The sequence below is a fragment of the Bos indicus genome, chromosome 14 (assembly GCF_029378745.1).
Source record: "Bos indicus isolate NIAB-ARS_2022 breed Sahiwal x Tharparkar chromosome 14, NIAB-ARS_B.indTharparkar_mat_pri_1.0, whole genome shotgun sequence".
Classification (NCBI taxonomy): domain Eukaryota; kingdom Metazoa; phylum Chordata; class Mammalia; order Artiodactyla; family Bovidae; genus Bos; species Bos indicus.
The window spans coordinates 62,144,451-62,169,668 of NC_091773.1; the positions used below are offsets into that span (position 1 = coordinate 62,144,451).

The 25,218-nt window shown below is 47.2% G+C and overlaps 1 protein-coding gene and 1 long non-coding RNA gene across 3 annotated transcripts; one reads left to right on the top strand and one right to left on the bottom strand.

Annotated features, from left to right (window-relative positions):
• Positions 1-442: 442 nt before the first annotated feature.
• Positions 443-9,887, bottom strand: ODF1 (outer dense fiber of sperm tails 1). Its single transcript, XM_019973503.2, has 2 exons — positions 9,435-9,887; positions 443-1,034 (listed from the first exon to the last, which is right to left on the bottom strand). Exons 1-2 carry the CDS (start codon positions 9,752-9,754, stop codon positions 566-568), a joined length of 789 nt encoding a protein of 262 aa, XP_019829062.1. The 5' UTR covers positions 9,755-9,887; the 3' UTR covers positions 443-565.
• LOC139186955 (uncharacterized) lies at positions 4,744-18,707 on the top strand. 2 transcript variants are annotated; one of them, XR_011570647.1, is made up of 3 exons: positions 4,744-4,977; positions 16,570-16,680; positions 18,167-18,707. It is a non-coding gene; the product is annotated as an uncharacterized lncRNA (long non-coding RNA). The 2 variants fall into 2 exon arrangements; XR_011570646.1 differs by lacking the exon at positions 18,167-18,707 and adding an exon at positions 17,296-18,157.
• Positions 18,708-25,218: the final 6,511 nt, after the last annotated feature.

Here is a 25,218-nt window from a genome sequence, read left to right on the forward strand (position 1 = left end):
TGTTGAGAAACAGCAGCTGTATGGCCACCCTACCCTTTGTCAGTGGGCTTGCTCCCCCCATACATTTGTACTCTGTTCGTTACCCCCAGTCAAAACCCAACCATGTGTCCCTTGGAGAGTCACTTTCTCTCCAATGCTCCCTACCATAGCAGCTTTGAAAAAGTGCTTGTCTTCAACCCTAACTAGTCTCGTTTTCTGCTTTGACTGTTTAATTTCTGGACTAGGTCATGTCACTGACTCATTTGGAAAAGCAACATGTGAGGATGCCCACCCACAAAATATCTTTTCCCGGGCTTTGGCATTAGTGGGGTGTGAAGTAGCACCCAGGAGGGCAGACTTCACCATTCACCTTCCCTGCCCACCCCTCATCCTTCCAGTGCCCACTAACCAGGTAGGGCTCGGGGCGGGGGTTGAACCAAAAGACTTGCACATGCCAGTGGGTTGCAGTTATGTATTCAGTTTCCTATGTCCTTGAATAACACGGGCCATGGGAAGGGGGAGAGAAACACTGGAAGAGCTGCCTGGCTGGATACATGACTTCTACTAAGTCCTAGGTTCCTACACTTTACAAGATCATCTTCCTACAGGAAAACCGGCTCCCACAAGGATAGCAGGGGTTACAGGGGTCACAGGGGTTACAGGGGCTGCAGGGGCTACAGGGGCTGCAGGGGTTACAGGGGTTACAGGGGCTACAGGGGCTGCAGGGGTTACAGGGGTTACAGGGGTTACAGGGAGACGTGCAGGGGTAGCAGGGAGACTCGATCTTGACGCAACTGCCGAGCCCGTAGGAGTAGGTCACGTCCTTCTCGTCCACGCACGGGGGCAAGCTGAACTCTTTGCAGATGTTCATGTAGCTGTATTTTTTCGACCCGAGGCAGTCGTATCTGTTCTCGCGCTCGGCCGACACACACACCTTTCCGTCCTTCACTCTAACCTTGACTTGATCCGGTTCAAAGCCGCACACGTTCACCGATCCTAAAATGTTACTGCTACAGCAAGAGGAGGCCAGAATTCTATTTGTTGTTCTTCTCAGTCTGGAGTTTAGGAAAAGGAAAGGGTAGGAGGGAGAAGCTCAGATGGACTCAGACACAACTTGACAAGCAACATTTTAACCTCTATTGAAAAAAAAAAACACCAAACCAGCAGAAGTAAATACTAGTCACTGTGGGGAGTCAAACTTTACAGAAGGGTGTGAAGTGAAAAATGAGAGTCGGCCCATGGGAACCACACCCTCCACTCCCAGGTAAACCCCTGTTAACTATTGGTGAGTGTTTGGTCTTCCAGATCTCTCTGGAAGTTTTTTATTTTTACTGTTTATTTTTAAAATTTTTTTCTTTTTCTTTCCAGTTTTATTGAGAGATAATTGACATACAGCATTGTAAATTTAAGGTGTACAGCATAATGATTTGACTTAACATACATCGTGAAATTATTATCTCAGTAAGTTTAGTGATTATCTATCACTTCATATAGATACCAAATTAAACAGAAAGATCTTTTTCCTTGTGATGAGAACACCTAGGATTTAGTCTCTTAACTTTCATATACAACCTACAGCACTGTTAATCATATTGTATATTACATACCTAGTAAGAGTCAGACACGACTGAGCGACTTCACTTTCATACATTGGAGAAGGAAATGGCAACCCACTCCAGTGTTCTTGCCTGGGGAATCCCAGGGACGGCAGAGCCTGGTGGGCTGCCATCTATGGGGTCGCACAGAGTCGAACACGACTGAAGTGATTTAGCAGCAGCAGCAGTACTTATTTTGGAGAAGGCAACGGCACCCCACTCCAGTACTCTTGCCTGGAAAATCCCGTGGACGGAGGAGCCTGGTAGGCTGCAGTCCATGGGGCTGCCAGGAGTTGGACGTGACTGAGCGACTTCACTTTCACTTTTCACTTGCATGCATTGGAGAAGGAAACGGCAATTCTACAGTGTTCTTGCTTGGAGAATCCCAGGGATGGGGGAGCCTGGTGGGCTGCCGTCTCTGGGGTCGCACAGAGTCGGACACGACTGAAGCGACTTAGCAGCAGCAGCAGCAGCAGTACTTATTTACCTTATAACTGGAAGTTTGTACCTTTCGACCATCTTTATCCAATCCTCCCCCTTCCTCACCCCTCTAGTAGCCACAAATCTGATCTCTTTTTCTGTCTGTGTGGTTGGTTTGTTGGTTGGGTTTTTCTAAAGTATAATTGACCTACAACATTCCTGGTGCACAGCATAGTGATTTGATACTTTTTTCCATTACAAAATGATCAGCACTTTCTCTTGCATTTAAATCTCAACTCCTTGTCTTATTAGTTATGGAACCCTGGGCAGGCTTCTTAACCTCTCTGCCTCAGTTTCCTCATCTGTAAAACTGGGACAATACCAGTAACCTATTTCTAGGGATTTCATGAGACAAATTAGTTACTGAATGAAAAGGATCTATACTGGTGCTCGGAGCATGGTTAGCATGTTAGGCTTTTGTCTTGTGTGTGAGTCCCACAGCGTGCCATGGAAAGTACTAAGCCATTGGAGGCATTGTTTCATTTGACCTGCATGAGAACCCTGTCACGCAGGTGGAATTGTCCCTGTTTTGTAGATGGGGAGATGCTGAAGGTGGTGAGTGCAGAGCCAGGATTCAAATCCAGGCCTGTTTAATGCCAAAGTCATGATTTTAACCATCACTTAGACTGAGCTCTCAGCATGAGGACCCAGACACTCAGTCTTGGAGGCCTGGCATCAGCCCTGCCTGCTCTGGGTCTCCTCAGGGACCAATTTCTTTCTAATTGCCTGAGCCTTCCAAAGATAACCTAATGCTCTGAAATGCTCTTCTTTTTACTCCCTTACCATTAAAAAAAATCTGTATTCTAAGAGCCACTCCTGGCAAATCTTGCATCTTTGGCCTCCAAAGGGAGGTCTTGGCATGTGTGCTTTCTAGAACCTCTTCTGGTTTGAGGAGTCTGGACTCTGATTGGGTGATTAATCTCAGATATATTTTTTATTCTGACTTTTTATACTGAATAGTTTATACACTTACTGCTTTTTGTTACATAAGTTATTACAAGCTCACTGTAGAAAACTCAAAATGTGCTGTGCTCAGTCGCTTTAGTCATGGCCGACTCTGTGACCCCGTGGACTGTAGCCGGCCTGGCTCCTCTGTCCATGGCATTCTCCAGGCAATAACACTGGAGTGGGTAGCCGTTCCCTTCTCCAGTGGATCTTCCTAACCCAGGGATCAAACCTGAATCTCATGTCTCCTAAATTGGTAGACAGGTTCTTTATCACTAGTGCCACCTGGTAAGCCCAGAAAACCCAAAGTCCAGATAAACAAAGAGATGGACTATTTTTTCTTTTTTCAGTTCAGTTCAGTCACTCAGTCGTATCAGACGCTTTGCGACCCCATGAATCGCAGCACGCCAGGCCTCCCTATCCATCACCAACTCCCGGAGTTCACTCAGACTCACATCCAGTCAATGATGCCATCCAGCCATCTCATCCTCTGTCGTCCCCTTCTCCTCCTGCCCCCAATCCCTCCCAGTCTTTTCCAATGAGTCAACTCTTCGCATGAGGTGGCCAAAGTACTGGAGTTTTAGCTTTAGCATCATTCCTTCCAAAGAAATCCCAGGGCTGATTTTCTTTTTTAACAGACCACAAAAGCCCTCTTTGTCTTCTACAGGAGATGGATCTGGGAGTCCAATCTACAAGCCAAGGCCGGCTTCCAGATCCATCTCCTCCTCTCAACAATCTGAATCTTGGGGTATGAATTCATGTTTGTTTTGGGTTTTCCTTAGATTTCCCCCTCTTCCACTATTCCTTCCTATTCCAGAGGGGGTCACTCTGGCCCCCTCTCAACTGCAGCAGATGCACGGGGGTCTCACAAATATGGATCTTCAGGAAATTGCCCCAGAAGTCTTGGCTGGATCAGGTTTCTTCTTCCCTTTGCTCCTAGGTCAGGTGCAACCTATGGGGATGTGTGGGTTTAGGAGAAATTGCAGAAGCCTCATTTTACCCATTAGATTGAGCTCCGAACTTGCAACCTGACTCCTGCCTGGCAATGTACCATCACCCTACATAAGATTTTCCCTGGGTCTGTGAGGTTCTGAGAGATGTTCTGCTTTACTGTGATCATGAGGACAGAGGTTAGTCATGGTCAACAGAGGCAAGTCAGCCTCTTCAGTGGATGGCAGAAGCCTCTTAGGAAAATTGGGGAAGAGCGAGTGGGCAGCGCTGTTTGCCTGCCACTCTGGGGTGACACCTCCCCTCCCGACTGAAACTGGATTTCACCTGAAGGTATGACCACGCTCCTGAATGTGATTCTGCCCAGAGCAAAGGGGAGTGATACCGCCAGCCATCTTCACAAAGAGATGAATCGGTTTTCTGCCAAGTGATGAATAAGGTGAAGAGGATGACGAGAACGCCAGTCTCTACACTGAACCACAGGATGGCTGTCCTTCCTCTAGTTACTTTTTCTCCTTAGACCCCTGCGAGTAACCTGTTGAGCTTGCTTGTTCCTTTCCAACACATCTTTCCCTCTTCCTTCTTTTCCCTCTTCCTGTTCCTTGCCTTGTCTCTCTCCTGATTTTGGATGATACTGGAGAAGTATGACTCTCAGCAGGAGCAGGGTGGCACCACACAGGTGCATCTGAACACCTGTGGCACTGTTCAAACACAGGTGCCTGGGCCCCACCCCCGGAGTTTCTGATTCAGCTGGTCTGAGGAGGGAACCAAGAATTTGCATTTCTAACAAGTTCCAGGTGATGCTGGCTGCTGGGTTCAGACAGCAGATCACTCTGACCACTGCTGACCAGGCAATTTAAGCACATCGATTCCAGAACTCAGGCAAACCTGGTCTCAAGTCCCGGCTCTCCCATATCCTGAGGATCAAGAACGTTGCCCTGACTCTGTTTCATAATCTCTAAATTGGCCAAGATGTTGCAAGGATTAAATGAAGATGATGTGCTAGGCACTTGGTTTTCACTAGATAAAGGTAAGTCTCTTTATCAGGCTCCGCCTTACACAGACTTCCCCGAAATATGAGGCTTTAAGTGGCCAAGCCCCAAGTCCTGTGTCATTAAACACTAAGGCTAAATAATGGACATGCATTTGGCCTGCAGGGGCAGCAACTCCAACTCCTGCTGCCCTGGGTGCCTGGGCCCTGAGACCTATGGGTACAAAGAGATTGCAGTGAGAGGGGACGAGGGGCCCAGCTTGCTTCCAGCTCTGCAAGGTCACAGAGGGAAACAGCGAGCTGTCCTCTCTGTGGGAGAGTCAACCTGCCACCAGCCGTAAGGTAAAGCCGCAGAGTTCCTGGGTTCCTCTCTGCTGGCTTCCCACAGTGTGACTATGCCCTGATCTTTGGGTCAAAGAATGAGGTGGGTTGAGGGGAGTGGAATGATTTGCCTGAGGGCTTAAAACCCAGGGAGGCACTGCTAAACCACAAAGAATGCACTCTGGGGGCTGACAGTCATCAGCCTCCCCCAATGAGGGTGATGCAGGGGGAACTTCATACTCAGAGTGTGAGGGGTAAAAGGAAATGAGAAGGCTGGTTTCAAAGTTCTCAGAAGATGATGCCTCTGAGGTGGGGGTTTTTTTAAGGGAACTTCTTGAGCTGCAGGTCAACCAAGGATACTTGGATGACTGGACGGAAGCAGTCTCAGGATGAATTTCCAGGTACCTGCAAAGGGCCCAGCATTGAACCTAGGGCATTCCTAAGCGCAGCTGCAAATCAAGGTTCATTTGCCCACGCAACACTAGACCCAAGTGTTGGAGCCACTCCAATATGAGCTATAGTTAGATAATGAACCCTAAGGGCAGGATGGCTCTTACCCAGAGGGTAAAGCGTCTGCCTGGAATGTGGAAGACCTGGGTTCGATTCCCAGGTTGGGAAGACCCCCCTGGAGAAGGAAATGGCACTCCATTTCAGTACTCTTGCCTGGAAAATTCCATGGAAGGAGGAGCCTGGTAAACTACAGTCCATGGGATTGCAAAGAGTCGCACACGACTGAGCAACTTCACTTCTAAGGGCAGGATTGAGGAGGGGCTGGCTTTGTTTCTACCATTTGTGTACAGAGGACAGGAAGCCCATGAAATGCAGGGGTGAATCGAGTGCAAACTTACATCAGGCTGGTCACATGGTTTCCTACAAGAGAAATCAAACTCAGTAACTTCAGTCTCTCTCAGTTCAAGAGAGGAAGGAAGGAAGAGTCAGGGAAAAGGCTAGTGGTTAGAGTACGAAAGTAATCTGGGGAGAAGAAAAGAATTTCAAAGAAGCTAATGAAATGGAAGTACTTACTTGGGTCTCCACTATTGAAGATACTGTCAAGGTGTCTTTAGAAGTAGCTGCTCAGTAAACAATGGAAAGAATTTGGGCCTTCTGTACCCAGACTAAAAATACACACACACACAATCAAATACACACCAATTAAATACACACTCAGGAAGGCTCAAATGACTTTTAGGGGAAATTACATGGTCTGCCAAAACTTCTTGCCCATTATTAACGGAACACCCAGAGACAGAGCACATAGACTCTCACACAGAAAAACAATTCCAGTGGGGCCATGGCAACTATAGACCAAGGAATCTTCTCCATTGGGCAAAGAAGCTTCTGGATAACATGTCCTGGCATCTAAGAGGACATGTCATACCTAATCAAACTGCTGGCTTTTGCTTTAAGGGGTAAAAGGTCACGTGCATATGTTTTCTAAATTCTAAAAGCCTTGGGAAGGTTTCACACCAAAGATTGTTTTAAATCGAATCAACATGATATTTCTCAATCCATTCAGTCATGGGTTGGGAGCTGAGAGATAAGAAAGGAGGCATTTCACTGAAAAAAATGATAATGGGAGTCCTCTGGGACTAGAGCTGGACCAGGCTTTAACATTTTCATTCATATTCAGAAATTGAATATTTAGGTTTGCAGGTAACTCTAAGCTTTTCAGGACAGTGAAATGTCAAGCTGTTAGAGCATAGGAGTTTCCCAAGGTGGTCTGAATAGGAAGAAAAGTAGCTGGGAAGAGGGCAGACCTGAGGTCATTTCTGAAATGAACTCAGGATTATCAGTTCAGAGATCCCAGAAGACCTCAGCAGCTTCATGTACTGCTTCAGGCAACAGAAAAAAATTAGCGAAAAATCCAGACATCATCAGGGAAAGTATCACAAACCATAGCAAGCGTTACCTCTTGTATAAATAAACCACACTGCTTAGATTTAAGCTTGAAATCGTGTCTACTGCAGATCATTAAGTAAAGACTCCCGGAGTAGGCGGAGGGTGCCCAGCTGGTGAAGAACTCACCTGGAGAGCCCAGAGAGTAAGACAGCCTGGAGACAGAGACTGAGCAGACTTGGAGCAAGGGTGTTTGAATAGTCAGAGGCATAGGGAAGTAGACACAGGCTACTCGCAAGTAGCCCTTCATTTAGACCAGATATTTTTTAAAAATGACCCTTACATGAAATTTATGTAACTTGATACTTGATGGGGTAAAAATTGGTTCAGATTGAGTATAGATGAGTTTATTTGGCAATGGTCCCATCTCAGACTATTGAAGGAAGTTCATTACTGACCTTTGGTGACCAATGACCTAGACAATAATTGTTCTATTGCCCTTTCCAGGGAATCATCACTGTCCTTTGTTGTCAGGGCTTCATTCTCTCTCTTTCTGTCTTCATCCATCCATCCGTCGTCATCTTTCTTTTTCTTTTCTTTCTTCCTCTCTCTCCCTCTCCTCTCTCCCCTTTCTTCCTTGTTTTCTTCCCTCCTTTTTCTTTCTTCCTATCTATTCATCTATTAATATATGTGTCTCTCTGTCTAATCTATCATCTAATCTATTAATCTTACCACTGGGATAAGAAGGACATTGTTTAAGGATACAAACTGGCAATGAGTAGTAAGTCCTAGAGATCTAATCACAGTATAGTAAATGTAGACAAAAGAAACATTGTATTATAATCATCAAACTGGATAAGAGGCTAGGACTTAATCAATCCAATCACTAAAAAGCAATAATTATATAACACAGTTTGTTGTTGTTGTTTAGACTTCAGTCGTGTCCGACTCTGTGTGACCCCATAGACGGCAGCCCACCAGGCTCCCCCATCCCTGGGATTCTCCAGGCAAGAACACTGGAGTGGGTTGCCATTTCCTTCTCCAATGCATGAAAGTGAAAGTGAAGTCGCTCAGTCGTGTCCGACCCTCAGTGACCCCATGGACCGCAGCTTTCCAGGCTCCTCCATCCATGGGATTTTCCAGGCAAGAGTACTAGAGTGGGTTGCTATTTCCTTCTCTGGGGAATCTTCCCAATCCAGGGATTGAATCCTCATTTCCTGCATTGGCAGAAGGATTCTTTACCACTGAGCCACTTGGGAAGCCCCTGTGTAGCACAACGGAGATAGCTAATTATTGCTACAATGGCAATCATATTATAATATATAAATGTATGAAATTTGCAACATTGTACAACTTAAATTTATACAATGTTATGTCAAATATAATTAAAAAGATCATCTATTTGTGCCATCTTTTAAAAAATAGTAGCATATTAAGTAGTTTTTCTGTACCTTTTTTCACTTAGTATGACAATACTTAAAATGCTTCATCAGTTCTTTTTACAGCTACATATTATCCCAATGTATGAATGTACCATAATTTGTTTAACCAGGTGACAGTGCTTTCAACTATTTTTTTCTATCATAGTTACAGACTAAATGGCATAAGTAGACAGAAAAAGAAAGTTTTCTCAGGCAAAAAGTAAAATGTGATGAAAACCAAAAAAAACTTGTAAAGTGAATTTAAAATTATCCAGTTCAATTAAAACCTTTTCAACTGTATTCTGAACACTGTGGCTTCAGTTCTGTAATTTCTTTACACAATCTTTACTATAGTTGAAGGGGGAGGCAGACAATAAACCCAATACCAGATGAATTTGAAGTCATCAAGAGTTGGAGAATAGGAGAAAGGATTTCCTACAAAACCAAATAAATGCCTCTATTGTTCAATTTGCTCCCCTGCTCTTAAAGCCTCTGGCAAACGTTTGACTTGATCAATTATTATTACTTCTCCCGTAGTCATTTCTGTAAGCCGAAATACACTCAAATCACTTTACTCATAACCAGAAAAAATGTTTAGTTTGCTGCTCCCAATAGCTTTTTAATGACACCCCCTGTTTCTTTCCCTCATTGAAGCCACATTATTTATCACGTTGGTGCTCCTGCCATAAGCTGAAAACAACCTTGCCAACCGACATCATTACACTGTCTTTTGAGAATCTTACAGTTCCCATTATGGACCCTTTTACTCTTCTTTTCTTAAATCTTTTCTGTGTCACCAGAGTCATTATCTTGAACCCGGTTCATCTTTGTTCAAGTATCGATTGTCACCCTCTCCTCCCTTATTCCAACCTAGGAGGCTAATGCACCAACTCTAAAAACCTGAAGATGTTGTCTTACTTGGCAAGCTCTCTCTTCTCATCCTCTATGGCTCTAATGGCTTTCCTCTCCAAACTTCTGAGAGACGGGCGAAGACAGTAAAGCTTAACATCACACAGGCAACACGGGTAGAGATCGCACAGGCCGCAGGACCGTGATCGCTTTGAGTAGCACAGGCAGTAGGGGTAGGGGTGCAGGTCGCAGCAGCAATATGGGTGCATGTATAAGTCGCACAGGCATCGTGCGCTGAGCTCGTCGATGCATCTCAACTGCCTTAGTTCTCTGTCCACCTTCTTGATGTCCCTTCTAACACTGTCCAAAAGACAACTCAGTGCAGCCATTACAGTCACACCTTATTGTTCTGTGAGTACCTTTGGGAAATGGCACTCGGGGGGGAAAAAATTGTTCTAAGCTCTTCTCAGAGGTTTCTTTTAAAAATAAATGACACACACATGGTTCACTTACTTTAAAGCTTGGGTTCTATGACCTCACCACCCTCTTAAGTATGTCATAGTCTTTCGGTTACCATGAGAACTGTACACAGTCACGGTCTCCAGAGGCCCTCCTTAGAGTTACAGAGCTACTCTCAGAACCACCGTAATTAACATAAGGGTTTCATTCACCTTGATTTCATTCACCTTGAAGTGGCATGGGCCCCCCAAGTCGTCACAGTTCCTTGGGGTTTATTGGGCTAAATCGTCCTGCTCTTGACTTGTGTGTGGCCTGTGGATTAGCCACAGCAATGCAGATCTTAGTGTGCAGGGTAGAAGGAGCTGCCTGGCTCCTTCCTTCAGGTCCTTCTCGCTCCAGCCTCGACATCTAGCCTTGCCCCTTATACTCTAGGATTCATTCTGGCTTCTATTCCTTTATAGGTAGAATATTAAGAGCTCCCCAGGGGTTCTCCTTACCAAGCTAACCTTGAGTCAGCCTTTGTCCTTGACCTTCTGAGCCTCCCATCTCTGGGTCCTGCCTGTTCTTTATCAGCTGGCATCTTGGCTATCCTAGGACCTCAGTTCTCCTGTGACTGGGGTCCTGCTCTTAAGCTCCCACCTCTCAAAGCTCCGAGTCTTGTCCTCATCACCACTTCCCGGCAACTATGCCTCTGGTCTTACATCCAAGCTGCCGGATGCCCTATTCCCAAGTGCTTCCCAAGTGCTCGTCCTTGATACTCAGAGCCAACTGCCTGAAGTTGCCTGAGACCCTGACTTGGGCCAGTTTCCTGTGTTCTCAGCTGGGTCAACATGCTGGACCTGGGGCTCAGCCCTCAGCCTTGGCTTGGCTACTTCTGCTCCCCTGGGCCATTCCCCTCAAACTGCTCTCTGCCTCTCAAATTCCCTTTTAGTGGACCAAGGCATAGGGTACTTGAGGACAGGTGGTTGGAGGTGGCATTGGAGAGGGAGACCAAGGGCTGGGTTTAAAGGGACTTCTGGCCAGTTAGGGCATTTGAACTTTATTTTGAGTGCAGTGTAGACTCACTGGGTCTCCTTTCTGTTGAGAGAAGTTGGAAGGTAAGCCACACTGAAGGTGGAGCATGAGGGGAGAACAGTAGCAATGTCTTCTGCGGGAAGGCAGGAGACAGATTCAGGGCTGGGGACCATGGCCATAGGAGTGGCAGGAAGGAAGCCAATGGGCTGTCTTCCTCTGCCCTCCCACATCCGCTCAGGCCCTACCTAATCCACTCTCCACGTTTTAGCCAGAGTGATGTTCATACATAAATCTATTACCCTTCGACTCTACCCTCCCCTCAAAGTCTTCAGATTCTTCTCTGTCCTCGTAGGAGAAGGCCCAACATCCTCACAAGGTGATGAACAGTAGGGCCTCTGCCCACCTCTCCAGTCTCTTCTGTTATCATTACTCCTGCAACTTGTTCTGCATGAGCCACAAAGGCTTCCTTGAAGTCTCTCTCATTCCACCTCCTTCTGGACTGTGTTCTGTCTGCTTAGAAGTTCAACGCCCTAACTAGTTGATCTAGTTAACTCCTAAGGCATTCTTTAGTTCTTCTCTTAAATGTCCTTCCTTCAAGGGCTTCCCTGTTCCCCAGAGGACATGCTGAACAGTCCACATATGTCTTTCGTAACATTGTTTGTTTCTCCAACTGGAGTGTAAGCTCTGTGAGGGCAGGGACCAATTATTTTTGCTCACCATTAGATCCTCAGCATGATGTCTGGCACAGAATAGGAAGTTAGAATTGATTCACCAAATGAGTAAAATTAAATAGCATTTAGTGAACAGAATGAGGACAGAGTGAGGGAGGTGTAATGACTCGTAAGTTTCTATCTTGATTGAGTCGTGGTGCCATTGACTGAGATATGAAACACAGGAAAAAGAGTAAGCTTGGAGGACATGCTGAGTTTGAGGTGCTGGTGACAACTTTAAGGTAGAAATGTGGAGTACCGTGTGGGTAAGTGGGTCTGGAACTTGAGAGAAAGCTGGGTCAGAGATATAAAATTCAGGATCTTGACTGGGCTAGATCACTCAAGAGGAGAAATAGATTGAAAAAATGAAGAGGACTAAAGCAGACTCCTGAAGAACAATGATAAGAAATGAGAGAATTAAAGGAGCTCATGAAAGTCTCATAGAAGAAATATGAGAAGAAAGAATTCCCACTGCCGAAGTCCCTCGTGTATCGCTAGACCAAGTCCAGTAGACCCCAGTCTTGACCTAGGAACTCCCTTTCTGTAGAGATGAAGCATTTTAGCAAAGAAAGCAAATTTCCCTGAAGATATTAGAATGAGGGAGGCTGGAGTCTGAGACACACAGGATGAGTTAGAAAAACAAAGAGGGGTAGTACTCCTCTGTGGACAAATGGTGAAGTCTTTCAAGAGTGATTCCATCCAATTCTGAAGGTAGACTCTGTTAATAGGAATGTGGCCTGTTCTCTTCCTGAGGGTTCATTGTGGAGCTGTTCAGATTTCTCTGGTTTCAAGGGATGGACTTTGAACTTTTATATCACCACAAATTCCATCCCTTAGCAAATGTCAGCAAAGGTCAAAACAAGCAAGCTCTCAGTTTTAAATTCATAAATATATAGGTTCAGGAATTTAAGCACGCACACATCTGTATTATACATGACACATTATGAAGATAGTTATAGCTTTATTTTAACTAGGATTCCCCCATGATTCCATCCTCCTAGTAACTGCACTCTTTATCGTGATGCATATTCTTGACATCATTTCAAGTGACTTAACAAAGGTAGTGACCCCTTTAAAGATCAGAGGGAAATGTGATCTATTCATGTCAGAAGGGCAATGTAGAATTCATTAGAACCTGCAGAAACCCACAGGAACAATCTAGAGTCACAGTTCCCTGCAGCACAAACACAAGAAGATTCCTTGGACGTTTGTACAATGGAAATGAGAGGCTTTCCTTATATAGGACTATGTCTGGGGAAGCTTCTGCCACTTTGGTGTCCAGATGGAACCTTCTATGGGATGGAGGGTAAGTGGGTGCTTGGTCCCCAGTATTGGTAGAACTATATGTCCAAAGGGGTCTCCTCTGTCTCTTTCACTAGGTGCGACAGCTAAGTCATTTATTAGGCCAATGGCACAAAAATATTCCTCTAGCAGTTACTCAGAGAAGGCAATGGCACCCCACTCCAGTACTCTTGCTTGGGAAATCCCATGGACGGAGGAGCCTGGTAGGCTGCAGTCCATGGGGTTGCTAGGAGTCAGACATGGCTGAGCGACTTCACTTTCACTTTTCACTTTCAGGCATTGGAGAAGGAAATGGCAACCCACTCCAGTGTTCTTGCCTGGAGCATCCCAGGGACGGGGGAGCCTGGTAGGAGGCTGTCTATGGGGTTGCACAGAGTCGGACATGACTGAAGCGACTTAGCAGCAGCAGCAGCGGTTACTGGTGCTCAAACATCAAGTTCAAAGTCACCCTCAAGGATTAAGTGTGGTCATATCTCAGTAGTGGAATTAAAGATGGTTTTAAAAATTCTGTTCCTAGACTTTTGTCATTTCTTAGTTTCTTCGATAAGAATATCACCAATTTTTTAGTGAAACAATTTCTGATAGTATGCTGTCTGCCACGCTATCAGTTTTGACCTGAATTGCTAAGCCCACCTCCAGCCTCTTCTTTTATAATCCAGGTGGGCTCCAGGGCCATCTCTCTGAGCAGATTTGCTGCTGGGTCTTCCTGAGTTGACTCATTGGAAAAGACTCTGATGCTGGGAGGGATTGAGGGCAGGAGGAAAAGGGGACAATAGAGGATGAGTTGGCTGGATGGCATCACTGACTCAATGGACATGAGTTTGAGTGAACTCCGGGAGTTGTTGATGGACAGGGAGGCCTGGCATGCTGCGATTCATGAGGTTGCATAGAGTCAGACATGACTGAGCGACTGAATTGAACTGAACTTCCTGTAAGGGACATCAAATACTTTTCCTAGCCATCATCCATGGCATCCTCTCCTGATAAAATAACTCTTCTCTTCCCCTGCCCTCTGCCATTCAGTTCAGTTCAGTTCAGTCGCTCAGTCGCGTCTGACTCTTTGCGACCCTATGAATTGCAGCATGCCAGGCCTCCCTGTCCATCACCAACTCCTGGAGTTCACCCAAACTCATCTCCATTGAGTCAGTGATGCCATCCAGCCATCTCATCCTCTGTCATCCCCTTCTCCTTCTGCCCCCAATCCCCCCCAGCATCAGAGTCTTTTCCAAAGAGTCAACTCTTCACATGATGTGGCCAAAGTATTGGAGTTTCAGCTTCAGCATCAGTCCTTCCAAAGAACACCCAGGACTGATCTCCTTTAGAATGGACTGGTTGGATCTCCTTGCAATCCAAGGGACTCTCAAGAGTCTTCTCCAACACCACAGTTCAAAAGCATCCATTCTTCAGCGCTCAGCCTTCTTCACAGTCCACCTCTCACATCCATACATGACCACTGGAAAAACCATAGCCTTGACTAGACGGACCTTTGCTGGCAAAGTAATGTCTCTGCTTTTGAATATGCTACCTAGATTGGTCATAACTTTCCTTCCAAGGAGTAAGCGCCTTTTAATTTCATGGCTGCAATCACCATCTGCAGTGATTTTGGAGCCCAGAAAAATAAAGTCAGCCACTGTTTCCACTGTTTCCCCATCTATTTCCCATGAAGTGATGGGACCAAATGCCATGATCTTCGTTTTCTGAATGTTGAGCTTTAAGCCAACTTTTTCACCTCCTCTGTCACTTTCATCAAGAGGTTTTTTAGTTCCTCTTCACTTTCTGCCATAAGGGTGGTGTCATCTGCATATCTGAGGTTATTGATATTTCTCCCAGCAATCTTGATACCAGCTTGTGCTTCTTCCAGCCCAGGGTTTCTCATGATGTACTCTGCATATAAGTCTGCCATTAGGTACCATCAATAATATTGCCCAGTAAAGGGGCAGACATGTAACAAAAGCTGGCCTATCCGACTTTCCTCTGGGGGTTTGATCTTTCACAGAGAGACTGCGGATGTTTGGAGCTGATTCACGTGGACAGCATGACACCTTCGTTACGGCCTTGTTCTGTTGTTTTCAAGTTGGTTCTCTGGCTTTCCTTTGAGTCTCTGAACTCTTCCGTGTCCTTCCAACACATTCCTGCTTCTCTTCAGTTATCCAGTCAGATTCAGTTACCTGTAACTGAAGAACACAACTGACATGACAAGGCTGTTCCCTGGACTTGTCCGAGAGGACCACTCCAGGCCAAACGTGTGGGTCTACCTTTGCGCCAGTGCATGCTGTCTGGCGCTAGTCTAGCTCCTCCCTCTATATTCAGAGCTAGCTGCATCAGGGCAGCCACCAATCCTGAAGGCCCTGAAGGTACCAGGCAATGGGGATGACTCAAACTAGGGAAAGTGTCTGGAAACACCCACAAAGGCTCACCCATGGACACTATCCCTGGAGCAAGAAAGACTTTCCTGGCATTTGGAGCCTCAGAACTTTAGCTTTAGAAGATCTAAGTCATCCAGACCACTTCCTACCCAGCAGGGAATCTCTGCTGGAGCACCCCAGGCAGATAAGGATGGAAGAGCTGAGGGGCTTGTATAAGTGATGGAGTGCTCCCTCACTGGGCTAGTGCTCCCTCATCAGGGCTCCTATGGCCAACCATATTGGTCCACGTCATTTATCTCCCTCTTTCTTCCTCCCCACCTCCACAAGGAGCTTTGACAAATATCTTCCTGCTAAATCAGGGAAGGGATATGGAGGAGGAGGATGTTGGTAAGTTACTCTTAAAACTGCACCCAACAAGGGTGAACTCAGGTCTAAGCGGTTGCAGCACAGTGGATGTTTTTGGTTACCAGGATCTTGAAAGAGCATCTCATGAGGTGTTTTCCTTTTTTTTTCCAGCAAATATCATCATTCAGGCGTTACTGAGAAGGAGTCATGAGAATTTGGGGGCTTCCTAGGTGATGCTAGTGGTAAAGAACCTGCCTGCCATGCAGGAGACATAAGAGATGTGGGTTTGATCCCTGGATTGGGAAGGTCCCCTGGAGGAGGGAATGGCAGCCTACTCCAGTATTCTTATCTGAAGAACTCCATGGACAGAGGAGCCTGGCGGGGTACAATCCAAGGGGTTGCAAAGAGTCAGACACGACTGAAGTGATTTAGTACGCACATACATGAATGAAGTCCCTCATTAATATCTAAGGAGCGGACAGGGATCTTTGTGATCATTATCCTGGTTTGTCTGGGATGTGGGACTTTGGTAGTGCCAAAACTGGGGCAGGAGATGCAGGTTGAAAATGAGGTGGAAGTACCAAGTGGCCATGGTAGTCCATCCAATTTGTCCAGTTTAAGTGATGCAGCTAGACTCAGTGGGGTGCAAACCTGTATGTCAACCCCTGGTCTTGAAGGTGGTATTGTTTAGTCGCTAAGTCATGTCTGACTCTTGCCACCCCATGGACTGCAGCCCACCAGGCTCCTCTGTCCTTGGGATTTCCCAGGCAAAAATATTGGAGTGCTTTGCCATTTCCTTCTCCAGGGGATCTTCATGACCTAGGGATCAAACCTGGGTCTCCTGCATTGCCAGGCAGATTCTTTACCACTGAGCCACCAGGGATGCCCAGCTTTGAAGGTAGAGTCATATTATGAACTCTGGATTCTCTGTGACAACTATACTTTATAACTCCTTTCTCTCACCCTCTCAAATCTCCAATTGCTCCTTCTCCCTCTGCTCACCTCCAGCCTCATGGATTCACCAAACAAAAATTGTTAACTGCAATTTGGCTTGTTCTTGAAGACAGAGATGAAAAAGCTTCCTTGAACTCCACACTGGAATCATTCAAACAAGAAAGGGTATGTCTATGTCCTCCTGGAAACAGAAGGACTTGCTTCTGCTGCAGATGGTGGCCTGATTACTTTGGGGGTGAGGGGTGAGAATTTTCATGTCCCTACCACCACCATAGCTGCCTACCTCTTAATAGAGACTTACTTGAATAATATTTCACATGTAAAGAGTGCTCAAGTTGTGGGGCTATTTATCTCCATTTTACAGATAGGGAGACTGAGGAATGGGGAGTTCACACAGCAAGTGACAGAACTAGGGTTCCAACCAGGTGGCCAGCCTCCTCTCTCTGTCTTCAAGTCTAACAACTCTTGAGAAGAAAATTTCTCTTTATGTTCACCTGAAAGATGAAGGAGGAATTAGATTTGAACACAGGGACTTCTGGGTTGCCTGCTTCTGTCATTATCCACACACCTACAGCTTGATTCCCTGCACATGTTGCTGTTCAAATGGAGTAACGTGCTTTTCTGCTCTGGGCCCCACCCCACCCCGTGTCCCTCCTGCAGAGATGGGGCTGCTTCACACCAGCCTCCAGAGTGATCACGTCCTCACTCTCCCCTCAACCACAGGTGTTCTCCTGTCTCCTAAAGTAATGTTTCTTACGGAGAATTCTTTCCTTCCCATAGCATGGTTGGCTTGTTTTGTGAAATAAGAAGTTTTGTTTTCAATCATTACCAAAGAAGATGGAATCAGAACAAAACGTTCCCACTGAAGACTCCCAAGTCTTCCTGCCTAGGTTCTTGGTCCAGGGGGTAGACTCTCTGCCTCAAGCAGTGCGTGTGTGCTAAGTCACTTCAGTTCTGTCCAATTCTTTGCAACTCTATGGACTGCAGCCTGCCAGGCCCCTCTCTCCATGGGATTCTCCAGGCAAGAATATTGGAGTGGGTTGCCATTTCCTCCTCCAGGGGATCTTCCCCACTCAGGGATCGAACCGGCATCTCCTGTGTCTCCTGCACAGCAGGTGGATTCTTTACTGCTGAGCCACCAGGGAAGCCTCCAGCAGGTGTTGCTCTTAACCCCAGAACGTGAAATGTGAAGCCCTCTTCTTACTTCACGTTCTGTCTGACTCAGCTTTCCAGGGAACTGAGATACATTCAGATTCCCCAAGTCTTTCTCAAGTCCCTGCAGAAGCCCAGCAGAAAGAGATCAGCACAGGGCTCTCAAAGCAAAAGCTAGAGACAGGCCACACCCAGGGTCCCTTCAAGCTGTGGGACAGGAGGCCCAGGAGGAGGGGAACAGAAGAGAGGAGGGAGAGAGGGAATGTAGTACCATCTTCCTGCTTTCGTTCAGTGGCTCTCAAACTTCTTGGCCTCAGGACCACTTTACACTCTGAAAGTGGGGATTCCAAAGAGCTTTTGGTCATGTGGGTTTTATCTATGAAAACTGAGCCTTTTTAGAAATTAAAACAGACATTTACAGAATATGTAAGCATTTAAAAATAACAATAGTAGGACTTCCCTGGTGGTCCAGTGTTTACAAATCTGCCTGTCAATGCAGGGGATGGGGATTCAATCCCTGGTCCAGGAAGATCTCACCTGCCTCGGGGCAACCGAGCCCAAGCACCACAGCTACTGAGCCCATGTGCTCTAGAGCCTGCGCTCCGCAACAAGAGAAGTTACGGTAATGAGAAGCCCAGGCACCGAATCGAAGTATAGTTCCCGCTTGCTGCAACTGGAGAAAAGTCCATACAAACAGCAACAAAGACCCAGGACAGCCAAAAGTTAAAAACCCAGTTGTGAATAAAGCATGTGTGCGTGTGCGTGCTTGTGGGGGTGTAAAATAAAGAAAGAAGAGAGAAGTTGATTGGTTATAAGTGATATTTTTTAAAAAACCTATGTAGCAATGTCCTGGCTTCAGCTAATTTGGAACCCCTTCAAGGAATTTAGTTGGGTCTGGATCAGCCTGTGGACTGGAAATGGTGAGTCCAGCTGGGCTCCATTTGCTTCTGGAGAAAGAACTAGAGGAGGAGGGGGTATAAAGCTCAGATTGGAGGCAGGCCTAGACTTCAAGTGCAGCCTGGTGCCTGTGGCCTGATTCTGTTCTCAGCCTCTATTACATCCAGCCCCTCCGCTGCATGGACCCGTACTGGAGTCTGTAGTTGGTCAGGATGTATGACATCAAGAGAAGAACTCAAAATGGAGCTCTTTTCATTGGCTACTCTATAAAACGAGGGGTTCAGAGCAGCAGCGATGGCTACACATCCAGGCGGTAGTCTAGGTGCTGGTCACGTGTTTGTCCACTAGATCCTGTCGCTCAGTCCTTTGAGGTCGGTGCTAACACATTGTCACTTTTTCACAGAAGAGGAGACTAAGGCAAAGAGCAGCCAAGTCACTTGTTTATGGCTGCCCAGTTGGCAAGCCCTGGACGCCAAAGGTGTACTGGTGATGACCTGGAGCTCCAGGTATAGCCACCACGCAGCACTGCCAGGCTGTGGGCCCCTCCCCAAGCCCACCTAACCCTTCCAGGTGGGGGAAATTATATTCTTAAAGGCTGGTGCAGGAACTTGCCTTAGAGACAAATATCTCTTTGTGCCAAAAGAGTAGGTGAAGTGGAGAGGGAGAAACCCAGAAGAGTGAACACTAAGGGGGCAGGAGCCAGGGCGGCAAGACCGCTCATGTCTTGTGCCTTGCTAAGTCGCTTCAGTCGCGTCCGACTCTGTGCGACCCCATAGACGGCAGCCCACCAGGCTCCCCTGTCCCTGGGATTCTCCAGGCAAGAACACAGGAGTGGGTTGCCATTTCCTTCTCCAATGCTTGAAAGTGAAAAATGAAAGTGAAGTCGCTCAGTCGTGTCCGACTCTAGCGACCCCATGGACTGCAGCCTACCAGGTTCCTTCGTCCATGGGATTTTCTAGGCAAAAGTACTGGAGTGGGGTGCCATTGCCTTCTCCGTCCTGTGCCTTAGAGACCAACAAACGGGACTGGTGAATTGCCACCAGGTGACTCCACGTGTCACCAGCACCTCCATCGAGAAACAGAACCTTCTGAGTACCCCCTGTTCATGCCTCCTTCTGACTTTAACAACCCCTCCTGCTCTCAAGCAGCCAGAACTCATTTTGCCTGGTTTTGTATAAATGGAAATATACAAAAACCCATCTACTCTTTGGTGTCTCACTTCTCCCAGTCAACAAGGGTTGTGAGTTTCATTGTTGCCTGATATTTGTATTTCACTCCTTTCTGCTGTAGGGCGTTCTCTTGTGTAAATACACCACAACCTACATATGCTTTCTATGTTCTTGGACATTTGTAGACAGACATCTGGGCATTTTTTCATTTGAGGCTGTTGTTGGCACTATGGCCATAGGGTTATTCTCCTACACGTCTTGGTGAATATTCATAGCATGCCTGTGGGATGGAATTGGTGGGTCAGGGTATATATGTAAGTTTCAGCTGGGCTAGACATTGCTGAACCATTTTGCAAAGCCTGTGTACCCAGGTACAATCGCTAGTGGGTTATTTTTAAGATGCAGGGAAGTCCAATCTCTTTATGAGTTTATGCTGCTGTGATAAGGGCTTCCCAGGTGGTGCCAGTGGTAAAGAATCCACCTGCAAATGCAGGAGACGAGTTCATGGGATGCAAGTTCAATGCCTGGGTTGGGAAGATCCCCTGGAGGAGGGTGTGGCAACCCACTCCAGTATTCTTGCCTGGAGAATCCCATGGACAGTGGAGCCTGGCGGCTAGTCAGACACGACTGAAGCAACTTAGCACACGCACATGCTGCCTCTATCTGCCCCCTAAGTGTTTAGTAATGCCTAGCACATCTCACTGATCACTAATATGAATGACAGGTCTTTTTGTTTTTAATAAAAATCAAAGAATGAGTTGAGGTTCATGGCAGGGCCAAGATGGTGTGAAACAGAAAATGGCACGTGTGAGATGGTGAGGGACCCACACGCTGAGCTGACTGTGATGCCAGGAGCTTTGGCCCTGAGGTAACAGTGCCAGCTTCCTCTGGGGACCTTGGAGAGTGCCTCAGGCTTGCACAGAGGGGTCCAGGCTGTGAGTTGCCAGGGCCAGTGGGACCCTAGCTGACTTTCAGATCATGAAGAAGACAAGATCACACAGTCTCCCCTCTGTGACCTGAAGTAGGGGATGACTTTTGTGTGTCAAAATTTCCAGAACACAGAGCAAAGCTCTGTCCCTTTCCAGGCTTCAGTACATTAACACAGGTGCCCAGAGCCAACCAGGACGAGGTACCCATAGGACTAAGCAGAGGGACCCAGGAGCAGTGTCCTTCCAGGAAACTGCAAGAGGCAGCAGCAGTGCAGAAGCCCCAGGACACGGCACCCTTGGCAATGATGCCAGAGTCCTCAAGATAGAACAGCCCTGGGGAAGGTGACTTCTGGGCCACATGACCAGGACCCTCCATAGAATGAGCTGGAGCAGGATGTGGGCAGAGTGGTGGGACTCCCAGCTGAGCCAGAGAGGGCTGTTGTGAGCTTCTAGAGACACTTGTGCAAAGGTCCCAGAAAAAAAGTTGAGAAACACCAGGCAGAAGGCTGGGTGCTCAGCCATGGTGGGCGCCAGCCAAGAACATGGGGTTTGTTACTGTTTAAGTTCTGCCTCTGGGTGGCCGGGAAGCCGGGGTACAGTCAATACTAGCAATGCCTGAGTTTACGTTTCTCTTTTTTTAATCCCATGTACTCCTATTTTTGCAAACAAATATTTATCTCTTACATAAATCAATCTGGAGTGTTGTTTTCCCAATGTTTGTCAAAGTTCAGTCCCCAAACTCCGGCCTTTACCGCAGTCCTAGCTATGTTCCCCTGCCAACAGCAGCGCCGTTCCCCACTGGAGGCAGCAAAACAGGAAGGAGCGGGGTCAGAGGCTGCAAAGCCCCCCTCGAACTTTCCTACACGCTCAGCTGGTACCCGCAGGGGGGCCTGTGGTCTCCACTGGGGTCTTTCCTGCAGCTCTTCTGCCCTCTCCTCGTATATTCTGACTGACTCCCAGGCTGGCCTCTCTCCAGGCTCTTCCTTTCTTGAAATGCTTGCCGTCAGCAACCTTCACCTCAGCACCCTCCCCGTAGGCCATAGGCCCCTTCAGCCTCCATCATCTCCCAGAAGTGCTTCACTCTCGACTCTTAATGCTGGAAGTTCTACTCTCTCTGGTCATGGTCTCTCACCCTGCAAGGTTCTCATTCTCTTAATAATCACTGAAGAGTTAAAAAAACTAACCAGGGACTCTAGCCTCTTAATAAGCTCCCCAGCCCTCACACCACCTTCTCCCGGTCTATGAGTTTTCTCTTGCCTCTTGCCGCCTCTCCACCAAGCAGGACTCATCAGAGTGGGGGCTGGGGGGTGGTGGCAGGAGAAGTTTCCAAGAAGGGAGCACTGCCTGAAGACAGCAGAACACGCCCTGCCCTTTCTACCTCAGTGCCTTTGCACGGCTGTTTGCTCTGTGTTGCCCACGCTTAACTCCTCTCCACTCAGCTAACCCTACTCAGTGGTTCAGATCTCAGTTCAAATAGCTCTTCCCCAGGGTCAGCCCACTCTGTCCTCTCATGGCTGGCCCTCGTCTCAAGGAGGCATGCCAGTTGTCGTGGCTTGCGTATGTGTGCAGGGACCAGGCTGCCACGTGCACTGCCACACTCTTGGCACTAGCATAGTCCTGTCACATTGATGGATGAGTGGGCTGATGGGAGAACAGGCAGGAGGCAGCCAACGGTGCAGACGCCAAAGTGGTGAGGGAGGGCCGAAGTAAGCTGTCTGTCAGTGTCAGAATGGAAGACTCATGCTCAGGGAGTGCTGACCAGGGGCTCCTCAAGCCAGAGCACCCAATGTGATTGTACTTGGACATAGGACCTTTAAGGAATTAAGGTCAAATGAGGTCATACGAGTAAGCTCTAATTCAGCCTGACTGGTGTCCTTATAAGAAGAGGAAGGGATGCCAGGGATAGGCAGGCACAGAGGAAAGGCCACGTGAGGACACAGTGATAAGGCAGCCACCTGCAAGCCAGGGACAGGAGCCTCGGCAGAAACCAACCCTGCTGACACCTTGCCTTTGGACTTCTAGTCTCCAGGACTCTAAGAAAAGAAGTATGTGTTGTTTCAGCCACCCAGCCTGTGGTATTTTGTGATGGTGGCCTGAGCAGACTTAGTGACACAGTTATGATCCAACCTTCCATTAGAGTAACTTGCCTGCAGTGATATGGTGGTAGGTCTTAACAACTGGCCCTCCGGGGACAAATGACCTGATTTGTAGAATCTGCCAATTACTGCAGTGTCAGTACTGCCCCTGCCGATTTCAAGCTATTGGTGTCACGTCACTGATGTCAAGTTGGGAAGAGATGTGCATGTATGGCTCGAGCCCGTCAGCGCCCTGGGGCTGGCTCCAGCGCATCGCTGTTTGTCAGCCAATCCCTCCAGCAAATATTTACAGCAGCTCATTTACGGCAGGATCTTGTTTTTTTTTTTTCTTTAGTAAACTAGGATATTACTAGTTTTCCTTTACTCCCATCCCAAACATAACACACAAGGGCACTGACATGCTCCAGGCTTGCCTTCTTGCAACAGGAGTAGCTTGAAAATAAAGCAGTCCTTGCATTCAGCCAACAAAAGTCCATCTAGTCAAAGCTTTGGTTTTTCCAGTAGTCATGTATGGATGTGAGAGTTGGACTATAAAGAAAGCTGAGCGCTGAAGATTTGATGCTTTTGAACTGTGGTGTTGGAGAAGACTTCTGAGAGTCCCTTGGACGGCAAGGAGATCCAATTAGTCCATCCTAAAGGAAATCAGTCCTGAACATTCATTGGAAGGACTGATGCTGAAGCTAAAACTCCAATACTTTGGTCACCTGATGCGAAGAGCTGACTCATTTGAAAAGACCCTGATGCTGGGAAAGATTGAGGGCAGGAGGAGAAGGGGACGACAGAGGATGAGATGTTGGATGGCATCACTGACTCAATGGACATGGGTTTGGGTGGACTCTGGGAGTTGGTGATGGACAGGGAAGCCTGGCGTGCTGCAGTCCATGGGGCTGCAAAGAGTCGGACACAACTGAGCAACTGAAATGAACTGCATTCAGCTGTCCTTTACCCCTTGTCTTTCATGCTGGATCTGCCCAACATATTAGAGGAACATGGGAACAGAGCAGAGCTGTACACTGTTGGCTGCTTTTGCTTCAGGAACAACCAACTCTCCCTGAGGACCACAAATACAAAAGATATTTCCCACCGGATCTGGGGTCTGCCTTGTTCTCTCCTCCCACCCCATCTCGTTCTTTCTTCACGCACGCAAACGAGGTAATTCCCAGAAATCTCTGCTTTCTTTCCTATTATTTACCTAGCACATTTTCACCTACCTGGGAAAATATGTGCTAATTTTACATCCATCATGGGTTTCACACCTCTCTCCAGAGCAGGTTTTAAGAGGTACTTGAAATGCATAACCGAGTATCATGGTTCCTTAGACACAAATTTGAATGATTAATTGGATCGTTTCCACTCCAGTTCGTGTTGTGCAGGCTCTGTCATCCTAAGCTCTTCCCCCTAATATTGCAGAATCTGCTTGTCCAGTCGGGCTCCCAACTACAGCTCCATTTCCTTTTTCATGAACTCTGTAGTGGGTGATTATGAACAGAATTTGAAGAGAAAGAACCCCTTCCCCCACCTGAAGTTCTTCATTCCTGTTTCCACTGCCTGTCCCCACTTCCTTAGGGAATAGGGCTCTGCCTTAGGTGGGCTGCCGGCTCCTTGACAAGGGACCTTGTGCTTGCTTGAGCATTGCTTGTGGCTCCCAGCATGGTACCCGGTGATGTCTGCATGCCTGGTGGGGAGAAGCCCGCCTTCAACCACACAGTCAGTGTTACTCTGCCTGTCTCCATCCCACAGGGATTCCAGTATGGTGACATTTGCGGCAGATACTGCTGAATTTGTTTCAGGAAGGTCTCCTTTGAATTTGGGGACCATCCCGAGGTGTGCTGGAATGGGTTCCTTCCAGCAGAGAAGAGCCGACTGCATGTATCTCCTCTCAGTTTCATGCTCGGTGACATCATGTTAGTAGCTTGCCAGAGGCCACGGAAGGAGGATTTACTCCAGGGAAATCAGTCAACGGTACGTATCTTGGCTTTTTCTTTCCTTTTTCCCTGTAAGCACCCACTTACAACACACCACTGGAAATACTGCTTTAAAACAAAGAAAGAAATTCCCTCACAGGAGCCAGCAGCCCGTGCAATTAAAATCTTCATCCCACCCTCCCTATCATTTTACAAGCTCCTGCTACTAAAAGGGAGCAAAACAAATTCAAATTAAGTAACCTCTTTTAATGGGCTGTCTTTCTTTATAGTTCTTATCACTCACCTTCCCCTTGTCAGGAGAATCTGGTAGAATCTAGGGGTGCAAGATCCTGGTTCCCCTGCCATCTGATGTCTAGCTTCTTTTCTTTGCATTGACTTCTCTGTAGGTTTATTTCTAATAATTTCATGATCCAACAAGCAGTGCTCTCTGTTCTCAGTGGTTCCTGATTCCCCAGGAAGGATTGCCACGAATAGAGATTTCAGGGCCCAGCCTCCAAGACACTCTCCCTCAATGGCTCAGGGCAGGGCTCCAGAA